This window comes from Callionymus lyra, chromosome 17, assembly GCF_982586985.1.
Source record: "Callionymus lyra chromosome 17, fCalLyr1.hap1.1, whole genome shotgun sequence".
Classification (NCBI taxonomy): Eukaryota; Metazoa; Chordata; class Actinopteri; order Syngnathiformes; family Callionymidae; genus Callionymus; species Callionymus lyra.
Window position 1 is genome coordinate 20,206,310 of NC_141834.1, and position 16,019 is coordinate 20,222,328.

General features: G+C 38.3%; 3 protein-coding genes across 3 annotated transcripts; 1 reads left to right on the top strand and 2 right to left on the bottom strand.

Moving 5' to 3' along the window:
* Positions 1 to 1,138: 1,138 nt before the first annotated feature.
* On the bottom strand, positions 1,139 to 8,262 carry LOC148062939 (uncharacterized). Its single transcript, XM_087812976.1, has 2 exons — positions 8,149 to 8,262; positions 1,139 to 3,474 (listed from the first exon to the last, which is right to left on the bottom strand). The coding sequence occupies exon 2, from the start codon at positions 3,322 to 3,324 to the stop codon at positions 1,558 to 1,560; it is 1,767 nt and encodes a 588-aa protein (XP_087669102.1). The 5' UTR covers positions 3,325 to 3,474; positions 8,149 to 8,262; the 3' UTR covers positions 1,139 to 1,557.
* Positions 8,263 to 8,790: 528 nt separating this feature from the next.
* On the top strand, positions 8,791 to 12,595 carry LOC148062940 (speriolin-like protein). Its single transcript, XM_087813037.1, has 4 exons — positions 8,791 to 9,074; positions 10,132 to 10,320; positions 12,029 to 12,153; positions 12,225 to 12,595. Exons 1-4 carry the CDS (start codon positions 8,912 to 8,914, stop codon positions 12,543 to 12,545), a joined length of 798 nt encoding a protein of 265 aa, XP_087669163.1. The 5' UTR covers positions 8,791 to 8,911; the 3' UTR covers positions 12,546 to 12,595.
* Positions 12,596 to 13,167: 572 nt separating this feature from the next.
* Positions 13,168 to 14,308, bottom strand: LOC148062941 (chemerin-like receptor 1). The gene has a single exon (XM_087813000.1). It carries the CDS (start codon positions 14,227 to 14,229, stop codon positions 13,258 to 13,260), a length of 972 nt encoding a protein of 323 aa, XP_087669126.1. The 5' UTR covers positions 14,230 to 14,308; the 3' UTR covers positions 13,168 to 13,257.
* Positions 14,309 to 16,019: the final 1,711 nt, after the last annotated feature.

The following is a 16,019-nucleotide window of genomic DNA, read 5'->3' on the forward strand; positions in this document are numbered from 1 at the left end:
CAAGCCTTGGAATGCCAACAAGGGCGTATAGGTGTTTATTTACCATACAATCACTAAAACAAGTCATCTTTTTCCCGAATATGAAACCGTCATTAGAGTAAAATACTCATAGGAAATCTTATGGCAATGTACATGAGCGGATAGGAATGCCTGGTTATGAAATTAATATTTGTATCTCAATTAAGGATTCTCTATTGTACATTGTAGTATAAACTTTCCATAATTCACATATGGGAATAAGATGGTCCAACCACTGCCAGAACAAAAACTGTAACCCTTGTAGGGAGCAGCTAATGGAGTGTGCTAAAATTGTCTGTTCTCTGTACCATGTATTCATTTTGTAGGTCTCAATAGAGGCATGTTCCCTCTGTGTTCCAGTAGAATAGCCATAGGCATTGGCATTACAGTCTCACGACCTATTGCCACGGGTAGAGGGTAGGTACGCCAAGCTCCCAGGCCTCCATTCTGGAGTAAATATGGGGGGCATGAAAGGTTTGTGGAGTTATGTATAGCTGAGACATACACCCCACATACTGCAATGGGGAAAAAGTGAGTGGAAGTAGTGGGATTAGATGTTGCCAAATAGAAGAACTATGATGGCTGAAGGAGGAAGGCATCTTGAAATGGACTATGTTTAAAATGCTATACCCTGTTGTAGTAGCAGTGTTCGTTATTGTGTATTTGATAAGGCTAGAACTCCTTCTTAAAGGGAAACTCATAAAGATGCACTACGTCCCTCATCCTGACCATGTTTTCAAGTTATTACTTAGAATAATAAAGTTTGTCTGAAATCTGGGCGAACTAGAGGTTATGAGAGCAGAGTCTATTATGACCCAATACTGGCTTCACTCCTCCAGCCAGCTGTAATCGCGCCCCACTTGTTTTATTCAACGAGTTCCTTGGAGGTGAAGACCTCAGGCATTGATAAGAAATCTTGATGATTGATCAATCAGAACAGAGTCACCTTGGTTAGGGTAAACACGAGTTCATTTGATAGTAGGGGATCGTGTAACACCAGCGAAGGTTTTGTGCGGGTCGTAAAAATGTGTCACCACTGGGAAGTTCTGAGTTTTTCACATAAAAAGGCAATTCCAATTTTATACATTTACATATTTTGGAAAGAAAATAATTTCATTAATTTCATTGAAATATTTTAATAACATTTTTTTAAATTCACAGACAAAAATTATCATTTCGCGCAAAATAGCAGAAGAACTCAAATATAAAGATGAGACATACGTGATTTTGTTAAAAAACAATAAAATAATTTCAGTGAATGTAACAGACAAATCTGGTTGGTCAAAAAAAAAAAGAGAAAAAAAGAGGTAAAACCTATGGATAAGGACGCATGTAAATGCAACAAAAGGTTGCATTGTCCCGGATCCCCACAATTGTAATCACACACCATGATCATTTCTTCTTCATGCAATTGACAAAACGTGTAAAACTAAAAAGTAGATAACCATAAAAGTCTTGACATTCGTATAAAAAATACTTGCAATCTTGGCATTTACCCATGAGCCTTGACACAACTGTTGTGGAACAAAATTCTGCTCGTCAACCGGTAAATTCTTGGAGCACTACAGAAGAATTTTCTTTGTCTGTTGAAGAGCTGTCTGTACTAACATCCTCCAATCCCTCTACATGAGCCTTCGGGCCACCATTTTCCTGCACCGCCTCACACGATTCCCTTGTGCCTTGGTGATTCTGAATGTGAAGCTCAAGAGACGAGAGGTGTGTAAACCGAGCTGGACAACATGGACATTTGTGAGGGTTATTTTTGTGATATCGCAGGTGCATTTGGTAGACGCACAACAGCCTAAATCTTTTCCCACATTCAAGGCAATTGTATATCTTTCTCACGCCCTTTTCTGATTGAGTTTCATCTTCCTCTTGAGGAATGTGTTCGGTAATTGTGGAGCTGATGCTCTTTTCATCAGAGTTCTTTTTATTCTCTCCATTGACAACATTCTGATCAGACCCGTTTTCAGGGGCCCCCAGTAAACGTTTAATCGATTTCTTCTCTAAATCGTTCTTGTGATACATGGCCAGGTGCCGACTCAGATCACAGCGCTGCGGGAATTGCCTACCACAGATCAAACAGGTATGCATTGTTCCCTTATGATACCTCATGTGGCGCGATAAACTACTAGAATGATGAAAGACACGCTGACATTGCTTGCATGGATGCAGCCTACCATTTTGATTACCGACTCTTCTACGCCTTGTCTTCAGTGAGATATTTTTCTTTACTTTCCTCAATTCCTCATTCAGCTTGTCCATTTCTTCTGGCGTTTGGTGAGTCATGTGATGCTCTTTTAAATCTGTTAATCTTTGAAAACGTTCTCCACACAAACCACATCTGTATGGGCCGTGTTCTTTATTTGTAGTGTCACCATTTTCCATTAAAACATTGCTTTCTTCTTTCATAGCATCCAGTAATGTCCCATTGCTGTGCATGCTGTCGTAGGGCATACCGTCTGTACTATTGTCATCCATGTCGAGCTCAATTTCGATTTCAGACGTAAAAGCGGCCTCATGATCTTTGCCTTTGCAATGGTGTTGCGAATGGATGTGAAAATCTGAAATCCAAAAGAATTTAAAGGTGCATTTCCTACACTGGTATGCATTTTCACCTTTCTTCCCTCTACTTGTAAGCTTTTTCAAGTCTGTACAAAAGGTGTGGTTTTCTTTTTCATGTGCGTTCAACGACTCCGCTTTGAGAAATCTCTTTCCACAATGATTGCAGCTGTGAAAACGTTCATGTTTGTGGCATTCAAGGTGACTCCTTAGTTCCCATTTCTCAGCAAAGTGTTTACAGCAAAGCGTGCACCTGAAACCTTGCTCTGAATTTCTGCACAGCTGGTGAGAATGTAAATTTTGCAAGCTGGTAAAGGACAGTTGACAAGTATCACAAGGGTATTGGCCCTTACGACCTGTATCCAAGGACGCGTCTGCAGGCTTTGGTTTGTGTGCTTCTATTTTAACTGGGGTAAGGGGCCGTAGAGCTGGAGAGACGGGCCTGACCAGATCAGAAGAGGAATGTGAGGGTAGGACCCCAGGAGACGATGGCTTCTCAGGATACGATATTTCAAAGGCATTTACTATTTTAAAAGTTCCATTTTCTTGCAGCACATATTCCCGTGGGATTTCAAATCCATTGGCTGATCCGTCGAAGCAAAAGGATTCCAAAGGTCCATGAATAGCCATGTGAGTCAACACATTTTGGTACTGAGTGAATCCATCACCGCATTCAGTACAAATGAAGGTACTGGCTTTTCCTTTGTTTGACAACTCGGTATCCTTGTTTTGTTCCATTTTCATGTGTTCTTGGGGTTACTCCTCAATCAGAACATCCCAAAATCTTTTAGAAAGGTCCAAAATTAGAGTCCATGTTTAAATAGAAAGGAATGTTCTCTATAATCAATGTTGCTTTGGTTAAACTCTCCATAAGTTTCCATCTTGGTTCCGCACCTGAGGAAGAAGGAAGAATGAAAACAATTAAAGGTCAAGTTTAGGTAATACATTCTCAAAAATTGTGTTTTTTCTATTTTCATAATGTTTCTCCATTTGCACATTTGCCGAGCATGACAATATTTAAAGACTCATCTTGAGGCAGGACTGGATGCTAGTATAGTACTTAATTGGGCTTGGTTTGATAGCAACCAACATTCTCTGAAAGGAAGGCATCACAAAAAAAACAACCACAGAATCTGTGAATCATAGCATAGAATTAGGAAAAAACAAGTCTTATGGGAGACAAAGAAAATTACATTCAACAGCAAAGGAAGTGTATTATTTTAGCTTTGCCCACAGAGAACCTGCGAGTGTTCACCTGACCACCAAACTCCTTCAGGGCAGTAGGTCAAAGAAAATGTTTGCATACGAAGCAACCACGAACATAAAACGTGAGAGCTACCCAATGAGCCTTTTCATTGTTTTGACAACAAATGTGCATGTAGTGTGTGGCAATGGAGGTTTCGAGCCATTGGGATTTGCAATGTCTTGAAACCAGGATGAATCGGAATCAGTGGTTTCCAGTCTTATGTAAACAATTCCCCTCAACTTAAGGATAACGATTTTATACAAGCATTATGAGGAAGTGGTTTAAAATTTTTGAGGTGACTCGCTCTATGGGCAAATAACAATACACTAAAATGGAAAGACAGCACAGTGATACAGATTCTCTAAACCTTGCTAAGCTAGCTTTTACTTAAGGTATTACAATCTTTCAAAAGAATGGGATATTAAATAAGGGCCTTTCGGTCTCACAACTGTCTGGGTGGTTAATGTGCCAATAGGTCTGACTTTACAAAGGTCAATGTAGAGAGGTTGTGTGGTTTTAAGATATTTATAAAACTTTCACAAAAGGATGACAAGAATAATCTTTATAGATAGGACGGGAGGCTTGGGCAAGGAGTGATGCAGAATCCATATCCTTCAAAATCAAGAGTAGTTGATGTGGCTTAGGCATGTCTTTGGGTACTTCCCCACAGAGCTATTCCGATCATTTTTTACTTGTCCTAAAGACCCTTCCGGAAGCCCTGGTCAGACCAAACAAATGTCATACAATGGATTAGAGTCACGCTGTCTTATGTATTGGCTTACACACATTCTATTTGTGTACATTACATTAAATAGGAAGAATTCTTAAATAAAATAGAACTCAATTCGATACAGTATTGATATTGAGTTCTATTGCAAACTGAATTCACGGAATGGAGATCGAACGGGGTTGGGGAGATTTCTGATCAATGAGCGTTGTCTGTGTTTAAGGCTCCACTTACATGGCAACAGACCCACAAACATTGAAATACAATTCTGCCATATCCATTGCTGCCCAAATTTAACAATGTTTCAGAGTCAGAACCTTTGCTTTTTGTACCAGTGCCCACCATGTGTTATTTATACAAATTGACACAGGAATGTAACGCAAACAACAATTTCCTGGATTCTAGCTACTGCAATGGATCTGCGAGAGCCCCCAAAACTGCTCTTCAACCTGCATGGAAAGTGAAAGACTGTTAAGCAAGGCAGATACATTCGCATAGCTCGTCAAAGCAGTCTTATTCCCCCTTAAAATATTACCAATATTACAAAATTAGAGGGTAAAAAAGCTATTCCAATCTGTCGCAATCACATAACCAATTGGAGGACATGGGGGCAAAACAGACTACTGCACCCAAAATACACATTCCATTATAAAATGTTGAGATCTGCAATCAATTATGCAGTTGCTCCGACTCATCAGTCCAACTTCCATTCACAGGCTAGTATTTATTGTCCATGACACTAGTACCAACTTAAACTTATAAAAGAAGTCAGTACCCTTAATAGAAAAGCTTAAAAAGAGAATGAAGTTGTTTACACAGCAATGGAAATCATAAAATCAGCGTTGTCATGGCATGGGTCTGACAATTTTATGAAGAGGGTCTAGGGTGGAAACTCTTACCTAGTTGCCGTGTAAACCCACCCATGGAAACTATGGTTAGTGATGTACAGTAGCTGACCCAGGCATTCAACTTAAAGTGCAGATGGTGTGAAATCTTTTATTTGACTTTTTTATTCTACAAAAGCGTTATTGGCAGTTATTATATAGTTCTAGACGTTTTGTGTTCACTTGATAATCTTGACTCTCACCAATTGGTCAACAGGCCGTCTACGTTTTTTTCAAGTCATATGGAAATAACAAAGTATAAAGTTAAACCTTTTTCTTATTTTTGGTTCGTTGTCAATGCTGGTAAACATTAAACATTTTATTTGAATAAATAACAACTTTTAAATTCTAAATGTAGAAATTTTTGCTTATTATTAAAAGCAAGAGCAGTTTTATTTCACAATAGGAAAGGGGGTTAATATTTTAACACTGGTATCGCATCGGTAGATACTCAACACTCAGATATCGGTATTTGCATTTTGAAAGTTGCATCGGTACATCACTAATTATGGTAAATAGGTCTGAACGATTATTGAAAATAATATAATTGTGATTATTTCCTTAATTATTGCGATTAAATGTGTGTTTATTTTTTCAATTTCCTCTTTTCATGCATTTTTCCCTAATGTAATTAAATAATTCACTTCACAGTAAAATTAATTTATTTGTGATTGTTACGATCAAGTCCAAAGGGACTTGTTGTATGATCAAAGGGGGGCGTGATTACAGCTGGCTCACGGAGGAGTGATGCCATTATTACGTCATAATAGACTCTTGTAACCTCTCGTTCGCCCAGATTTTAGGCTGGGGAGAACTTTGTAAATAACTTTATAAAGAAAGTTCCTCATCGACATGAGAGACTTACTGTATCTTGGGAGAGAAAAAAAACTTGCAAGTAAGTGAGGAGAGTTGGGTTTTCACATAAGCTTCCCTTTAATATACATGCCTTGCAACAACAATGGTGGACTCAGTGACGACACAAGTGTCTCCTGCATATTCCCCATTGTGGGACGGTTTTTAGCCACACAAAAATAAGGGTGTCGGTGGATTTTTGAAAAAATGCAACAACTTCTCGCGCACAAACACCAACTGACGAAAACACTTCAGTGTGTTTGTATTCAGGGTTCTCGCAAGCGCCATTCGGCGTAGGGGGCATTTTTAACCCCTGCGGTGTGATGCTGTGTCTTAAGTGTGTAAGGATATGACAACATTACTGTAATCAATCATCTAGATTTAACACACATTTCAAATAATCACTTGATTAACTGATAGTCCTTCATATTTAATTCTTATTAAATCATCATTGCCTCTCTTTAGAATCAACTTGCTCAGCTATTCGCCAGGTCAGGTCAAGTCGAAAATCACACTGATACAAAACAATCTGTAGATGATGCCAGCAAGTCTGATTCCAACATGGACAAGGACAGACATCTGCATAAATCAACTGATAAAACAGATTCTCTCTAGAAGACATTGACTGCGGTAAAATTCCACAACCAACACGTGAGACGCCCATCTTAGAAGTGTTTTGAGTATCTGACCAATCATACATGCACAAATGAGGCGTTTACCTGAATATTCATACTATAAAAGATCCGTAATTTCGTTAGAACTTTGTGCTTTGCATTCAAATACATCTCTGCGATAGATCTCTGCTTTGCTAAGAGCCCATGATCATGCAAGTAGTTTCTCTGACATTGCAAATTTCACGGCACATGCATTTTCTCTTAAACTCAATACTGTGTCCTTCTTTACCACCATCACGTATCGAGGCTGGGGATAGGTTGGTTCATCGAACAAAACCTTACAAAAGGCATAGACATAGTTTTCCCTTTCATGAATTGTGTCTTAATCAGACCGTCGTGATAATGCATGATTATAAATTGAAATAGTGTTTCAGAGTGTTAAACATGTCAACATTTCCCGGGGGATAGTTGAAAATAAATTAAGTTAGAATTTTTGTCGAACGACCACTTTAATATTATTGTCAAATGTGCAGCTGCACAATGAGGTAATGCACAATAACATTTGCAAAGTCAAACATAGCAACTTCATAATCCAGATTGTAAGTAAAGTTATTTTTAACAATTCATTCAAATGTAACCTTAATAATAACTAACATATAAATGTTAGTGGTGGAAATCTCATGCAGTAAAAATGCTTAGTAAGTACCATTATTGTAATACAATCTACTACCGGAATTTAAAGTATCTCGATCCTGAACTACACAGTATTTACACAGTGGTGATAAAAGCAAACGTATTTAAGGTAAACAAGCTTAAACATTATTGGGATGTAAACAAAACATGAGCCATTATTGAAAACAACAACTTGAAAAAAGAACTAACTCGTAAGAACAACGATATTTTAGTTCCACAACTACGTTTATACACGTTTACCAGAGAAATAAAGGTTGAATAACAACCACGTTAGCCTGATGCTAAAGCTTCAACAGACATGCAAGCTAACCAAAGCAATAAGGCTTAATATCAACAAGGGCATCAACTATGAGCAAGCAAAAAACAAACCTCATGAACTGGAATTATACTTCAATTGACCAGAAGAAATGGAGCAGAAAGATCTAGAGCAGACGACAATAGCATCCACCAACAGCTAACTGCTAAGATAGCTAGCAATGCTAAGGAAGAACCGAAAGCACGTAAAATACTGCGCATATACAAGCTCCAAGATAATATTGAAAAATGGCTTACCTTAAATCTTGTAGTCGCTCATTTAAACCAAAATTATGTCTCTGTTTTTGTCGCTAGCAGGACGTTGGCTGGAGTAGGCCGCAGCCGAGTCCCTGTCGGAGTCGCGCAAGATGGGGGCGGTAGTGACGTCATCCACCTCGCCTGGCTCCCTGCGTTGAAAATCGTCTCCAGAAATGTTCGGTATTTTCTTGTTTTATTATTTTTACACAAGCAGCTGCCTGGAAACAAGAACATGAAAATAAAATAATAAAAGCACTTGGTTAATTGTTTATTTAGTAAGTTAAAGAGATTTCATTATGCAGGACGATCAAAAATAAGTAAATAAACAGATAAACAGTGTTTGTATAGTAACGTGGCTAAATACTGGATTTGTTCAGCATTTTATACAATTTTAATATTATTTAAAATAAGTAATTTTAATTTTAATTAAAATTACAACAGTATACATCTCAGCAGTTATTGAAAATTGATTTGTAGAACAAATTAAATAATAGGGAATATGAACAGGAAGTGATGTAATAAACCCACTACTGCTACCAAATAAAGAAGCTTTAAATATCACACAGTCACAGATGAAGGATATTTTCCATGCAATACTTGAGAACTGAAAGACAAGAAGGTTATATATATTTGTGACTCAACTATCTCACAGAGTTAGTCTGACACAAAGTAACACATCTTTGCGATGGGAAATACTCCACGGATGATGACGGAACAAGGGGAAGGCTCAGGGTCGTAAGGTCACTCAGCAATCTCATGTTAGATGGAAACAGGAAACCTGATGGAAACGATGGTCACGTTGGTGACCAAGAATCATCAGCTGCAGCAGGAGAACAGTCGGATGCAAAAGTCCATGTTTAGTTTATTCAAGGAAAACGTTGAGCTCAAGTCCTTCATGCAGGGCAAAGATGAGCCGGATTCAACGGGTGAGTTGAGAAAAAAAGTTTTTAATTCTGCCACATTTTTTCCCACCTTTTTAGAGTCACTTTATAGTTAAAGTTTTAATTGATGTGACTGTCTTTGTTTATTTTAATGTTGCAATTTTTTTTGTTAGTTTGTTGCTTAAATGTTTGTTTAAGTTTCTGATATAATTTACATTTATGTCGATGTTCACTTTCTTACTTTATTTTAAGAATACAAGTCATTACAGTCCTTTCTTGTTTATAAATAAAAAAATCAACAACTATAAAACAAATTATGAATGACTTCTTCCTAAATAAGCTTTCGTTTCTATTTCAAAGGGTGAGAATACTTTTGAAATCGCCTCTAAATAATGAATCTTTTTCTGATAATATTAGATTTGGTATATTTGTATTGATCCCTTGTTAATATTCCTTTCGGGAAATTATTCATGATCATTTTTTATCAATATTTTCTCCCTCAAAATATGATTATAATACATACTGGACCCCAATTAAGTGTCCCACGTTGTAATTTGGCCCAATTGTATTACTTTACTACTATTACTATTTTTTTGTTTTGTTTGAATCGTTTGTGTACAGCCATGTGGTTTCTCATTTTCAGACTTGTTTCTGAGTCAGTTTATAAACGTATCAATGAATGACAATTATCTTCTCACTTAACAACGTCAAAGATCCAAACAAACAAAAATATTTTATGCAAACAAGAATGAGTTTATCAATAAGACATGATTGATGCAGACGGACTTACATTTAAGGCCAGCTTATATTTTAAAAAGAAGTTCAACCATTGAAAAAATTGATTATTTAAAAATCTCAATAAAGCAGAGAACTTGTTAAAATGTAGAAAATGGGATGTCGACACCAAAAGTGATCAATACGTCCAATTAAAAACAAAATTGTAAAAATACAGGAAAAATAATGTCAAGGATAAATGCAGAAATTTCAATTTATTAATAAAATAAAAAATGCTTATAATTTACACATGGCACCTGTTTTTCAGGTATTATATAGAAGTATTTTTAAAAAATGCATTTAATTTCTAAATGTTTTCTTTCTGAAGCAATAGGAAAAATCAACTCGACTTTGTGGACAAACACCTGCGACGAGAGTCAGTTCCGCAGCGGCCTCAAATATTCAAAATCCACTCCGAAGACTTCGTCTCCCACAACTTCTTTCTTCCAACACTCGATTCTCAACGAATCTGCGCTCAACGCTGAGACGAAAGAACAAGTGTGCTACGTCCCTGAAGGTGGGTGACACCTTTGTACGTCACTTTATCCACGTGAACCAGGGGCCTGCGGTCAGGGGAGGCAGTTGAGGCTCTGCCTCACCTCTCAATGCGCAATCCATCACAAACTGCATTGATAGATTCAATTGACGCCTGTCGGTTGCCATATCTCTGAATGTAAGTAAGTAAGTAAGTAAGTAATATTTATTTATATAGCGCTTTTCGAGACCAGGGTCACAAAGCGCTTAAACAATCAAAACAATACTCAAAAAAGTACATACTTTAAAGATCAAGATAATACTGAGAACAACACAGGAGTTCCAGAAATTCAAGGAAAAGCCTGAACAAATAGAAACGTCTTAAGATGTTTCTTAAAGGAGTCAGTAGATCCATCAAGCGCAAAGAGAGAGGAAGATCGTTAAAATGTCACCAATATGATGCTCACAGAGGTTTATTTGCCTTGGTTTTCCACAGTCTGGCTGATGCGTTTAACCATTAAAGTTTAATGTTTGTAAGGGTCTTATTTAGTTTCGCTGATCGGAAATATAACAGCAGTGAAAAGGCACAGTTTGAGGCACACACTAATGAGCCTCCACAAACTATGTCACATCTTCATTGAGGCGGAGAGACTTTTAAAACTAAAGGAAATAACGTGGACTTTTATAACAAAGGAATGGAGGTTTGTGTGGCGAAGGACAGACGCATGGACTTTATCTACAGATAAAATTAAGACCAGAAACCTTGAAAAAAGAAGATAAGACTAAGAGAATCACTCGGGATTCTTCACTCTTGGACTTAAATCTGAAGAGTTCTCGCTAAACTTAACGGTAAATTCCCCAAGAAATAATTAATTAAATGATTTATTTTTAAAACTTTTTTTTAAAGAATGTTGATGACATGTTAAATAACCTGTAGCCGATTGAATAAGCTACTCGTTTGGGTTTATCTACTTGTAAATCTGACACTATGGGAGTCAGTGCCTCACCAACCATGAGCCTCACCGCACGTCACTGACCTGAACATACTTTGATTTTGAACCATATTCTAACTGGCATCGTAAAGGGCACCTAATGTGTTGATTTAAGTGTGTCTTAAATGGTTCTAGGACCTATATTATACACATTAGTATGTTTGTTTTTGCACAAAACTCTCATTTAATAAAGATATTTACATTAGAAAATATGCATAAGCCCCGCCCACTTAAAATGGGTTGTTTCAGCTGAGAAGAAAAGTCTCGTCCAGGCAACCACGCCCACTCTGCTCTGATTGGTCACAAAAACACAAGTTGCATTCAAGGACTCACGTAAATTCAAACTCACCCCTAAAACTCCTGTTTTGTACATTTAAAAAAATAAGGTTTGCTGCTAAATGTACACATTACAAAAACATCTAAAGGCAGAAGTAACTCTCACCATGTTTACATAAATATTTATTTTGTTTATTAACATGTAGGTTCTTAACTGATTTAGGTGCTTCTAGGGGAGGACACCTGCGCCAGAGTGATGTCAGAATGTAAACCGTAATCTCGTTCAGACTAGAACTTTATTAAGTAATAACTTTAAAACGGAGCAAAGTCATGATGAATGAACTACTGCACTTTGAAGACTTTAACATTTACAACATGTCAATAAGTCACAAGAGTTTTCACATTTGGTGCCCTTTAAGATCGTTGGGCCTTGAGCTCGACAAACGTGGCGTGTTCCGTCACCAGGACTGTTTGACGTTTCAGACCCGAGAAGGATCATCGGAGAACTCGCTTACCAGCTGGACTTCAGGATCCTCTCCCACGTCTTCCAGGGCCACAAACGGCGATATGGATTCACTGTAAGAAACATTCCAGTCAAGATCAAAGAGGCAAGATTTTCCTTCTTCCCTCCATTGATTGAATGAAAGGCGTGACGTCACAATGATTGCTACGATTGCAGGTGAGCGTTCATCCGGTGACCAAGAGAGTCAACGAGGATTACGAGCGTCATCTCAACAAGAGATACGATCGGCTCGTGAGGACTCTGACCAAAAGCGGCTATAGAACTCAATTTCATCCCGCCTTCTCCGAATTCATCGTCAATACTTTTGGTGTTTTCGAGAAGCCGGGCAGCCACGCGATGGAGTACAACGATCCAAAGTTTTTAAAGAAGTTGATAAAGAGTGAAGTGCCTGTGAACTTCCAGATGGATATGATTGTTATTCTCAACTGCCTCTGTTTATTGGCCGAGAAGAACAAAATGAACATTTTTATCTGGTAGACTGAGAGGATTTTCCCCATATGTTTTCATAAAAACAAATGCATTTAAACTAATATATATATAATTATGAGAAACTACTATGTTTAATTGTAGTTTCTTTCCTGATTATATTAATTTATTTCATAGCTGATTGTTTTGTTGAAATGGTGCGTTCAAGTGCACATGAAAATCTAAACGAAAAATGTACATATAAAAAGAATAAATCATATTTTTCATATTTTGTCTCGTTGCAAATAGAAAAAAAACTATAGTAGTCAAATAGTGGAGTCTAGTGGTCAAATGGAAAACTGCGCCGATCAAGAATTTAATTTAAATTTTATTGAAAACGAAGAACGTCAAAGTGCTTTTGTTTAAAAACGTAACGAATGACAAAAAGTGAAGACATTGATTTAAAAAACATTATTTTGATTTCCTTAAAAAAAAAGCTGAAAGCACAGGAGCCAAACTCTGGTCTGAGAGTCAAATCCAGACCGCCCCTTTCAATTGTTTTCAGCCCGCAAAAAATCTTGGAAAAACAAATTAAACACAATAAATGGACAAATCGTGCAAATATAACATCAGACAGAATCCACAGAATCCAAATAAAAGTTTATTGACAAAGGTCGAGCAAGCAGTACAAAACTAAAGGTCAGAGTTCAACATGTTACAATTATTGATCTGAACAAATCAAAGTGGCAACTGCAAATGACAAAAATACAAGAATTGATTGATGTTACAGTTCAGTGTCAGACTTGTCACGGTCGTCGCCAGTTTCCACCGTTTTACATGGCGAGTCGTCTTCCTTAAGTGCAGATTCCAAAACCTTTGGCAAAGACTGACACATCTTGTCTTTGAAATCCCGGGCCATGAAGACGTAGAGCAGCGGGTTCAGGCAGCTGTTGAAGAAGGCCAGACTGCTCGCTGTGGGAGTGAAAATGGTGATGACACTGTCGAAGCGGTCGTTGGAAGCGATGCTGATGAGGTTCAGCAGGGAGATGCTGTGATAGGGCGCCCAGCACAGGAAGAAGGCCACGATGACGGCGGCGATGATCTTGAACGTGCGGGTGGACCTGCCGGCCAGAGACGGGCTGGTCCGGAGTCGGTGGACGATCACGGCGTAACACGAGATGATGACGCTGAAGGGGATGACGAAGCCCAGGACCAAGCGACTGATGGTCATGGCTTGATGGGGAAGCTGGGACAGGTTGACGGGAACGTGGTCGAGACCGTAGTTAATGTAGCAGAAGGTTTTATTGTCGATGGTAACTGTGTCCCGGAAGACCAGAACAGGGATGCACAGAAACACCGCAAACGTCCAAACGGCCAAACAAACATAAGTCGCTTTCCGGACGTTCCTGTTGTTCTGAGCCCAGATGGGCTTGACCACGCACAGGCAGCGGTCCACGCTGATCACCATCAGGAAGTAGACGCTGGCGAACATGTTCAGAGAGTTGATGGCGCTGTTCAGCTTGCACAAGAACCTGCCAAAGGGCCAGTGGAAGTTGGAGAGGGTGTAGGTGATGCTCAGAGGGAGGAAGGCGGTGAAGAGGAAGTCGGCCACGGCCAGGTTCATGATCCAGATCGTGTTGACCGTCTTCTTCATCTTGAAGCCCGTCACCCAGATCACCAGGCCGTTGCCCAGAACCCCGAACACGAACGCCAGGCAGAGGCCCACGATGGACATGTTGCGCAGGGAGTCCATCATCTTCCAATCTGCGACTAGAAAGGAAATTCTCCCACCTTGACTTCTCTAAAAGGTATTTCTAACTTCCTGTTACACACAGAAATCACCTCTAAATATATTATATACGTAATCTTCTGATTCTAATGACTTAGTATCGAAGCTTTGTTGAGCCCGACAGAACTTGAAGATGGTTATTTCTGTGGTTCACCACAAAACTTCAGTAGCGTTACAGAACTTTATTTACTTAACAGCCGTTTTTTAAAATTTAAATGTTTTCAGTTTCTATGTCGACGCAGAAATGTTTAAAATCTTGTTTCAATAGGTGGAGAAAGTAATTAAATAATATATATAGTTACCTGCTTCTGCGTTCTTCTACAGCACCACTGGGCAAGTGTCGTCTCTCAGAAGGTCCAGTTCAATATGTGCGTCAATCAGGGGAATCGTTAGTCACATCAGCGACACAGGAAAGCCATCATTTCCTTTCTCTGCCTTAATAAAGATTTATCTATCAATCTATGACTGAGACTCGAGTCTGTGCAATAAAATGCTACACATTTCACGCCGACATAATTTAAACTTCATTTCAATCTTGACTGTATTCATCAGGAACTCATGTGCTCAAAAGTTTAACTATAAAACTGATCATGATTTTAATTTGTTTTCATTACTATTTCAATTCTAAATGTAATTATATTTTAGGATATAATATTTTCTTTTTTTTTCCTTTATGAGGACCACATCGATCGTTTTATACTGAATATTTGAATCCACTATTTAACTCTATTCAGAAAATACTGTTAAGGAATTATAACTTGTTTTTATAGGATACTAAATAAAATGATTCGCTCCTGATCGTGGAGAGAAAAATCACGGACTCTAAATCATTTAAATATTATTCAAATATGTAATATGGATTTAAGTTTCCGGACATATTTAGTAGATCTAGGAACTTCTTTATACATGAGGCCCCTTGTGTTGTGTTTCATAGTGTCGTCGTGTTATATTCTTTCGTTAAAGACACGTTTTCTCCACATATGAGACAAACAGGTTTGTATTTTACGATGATAAACATGTAATCCTGTTTTCTGCCTTTCCTTTGGCCATTTTCAGTGAGGGGTGGAATACATTTGAGTGAGGTGATTCATAACCATCCTAAGTTAAATTTCCTAAAAATGAATACATTTTCTAAGCTGGTATTTAAAAATCGGAAAATCCGATGGTTCAGAATTTAAAGAACGAATAATTCAAGTTATTTTATTGTCAATGTATCAAGAAGTACAGCATAGATGAAATTGTGGTCCTCTCAGACCCATGATGCAAATCATGAATGAGACAATTGAAAGGACATTAAATAACACATTCAAAAAATAAATAATAAATAATCAACAAAATGAAATAAATAATCAACAATACTTAAATGATCAACTAACAAACAGAGTATCAACAAAAAACAAAGTTAAGGCACAGATAGTGCAAGTGGAGGTGAGAGTGATGGTAGGGCAGGGAGGGAGTTGAGTCTCCTGATAGTCTGGTGGAAGAAGCTGTCCTTTAATCTGCTGGTTCTGGCCTGAAGGCTGCGCAGTCTCCCTGACGGCAGCAGGCTGAAGAGGCTGTGGGATGGGTGAGTGGGGTCCCCAGTGATCCTGATGGCCTTACTGGTGATGCGGTAGATGACAGTTGTGTCATCCGGAAACTTGATGAAGAGGTTGGAGCTGGAGGGGGGTCTGTGTTCAGTGCAATTGTGCTGGAGGTGTTACATCCAAGATGTCCTTGGGTTACTGCCCCTTGAGGCACTGATGATATTCAGATCA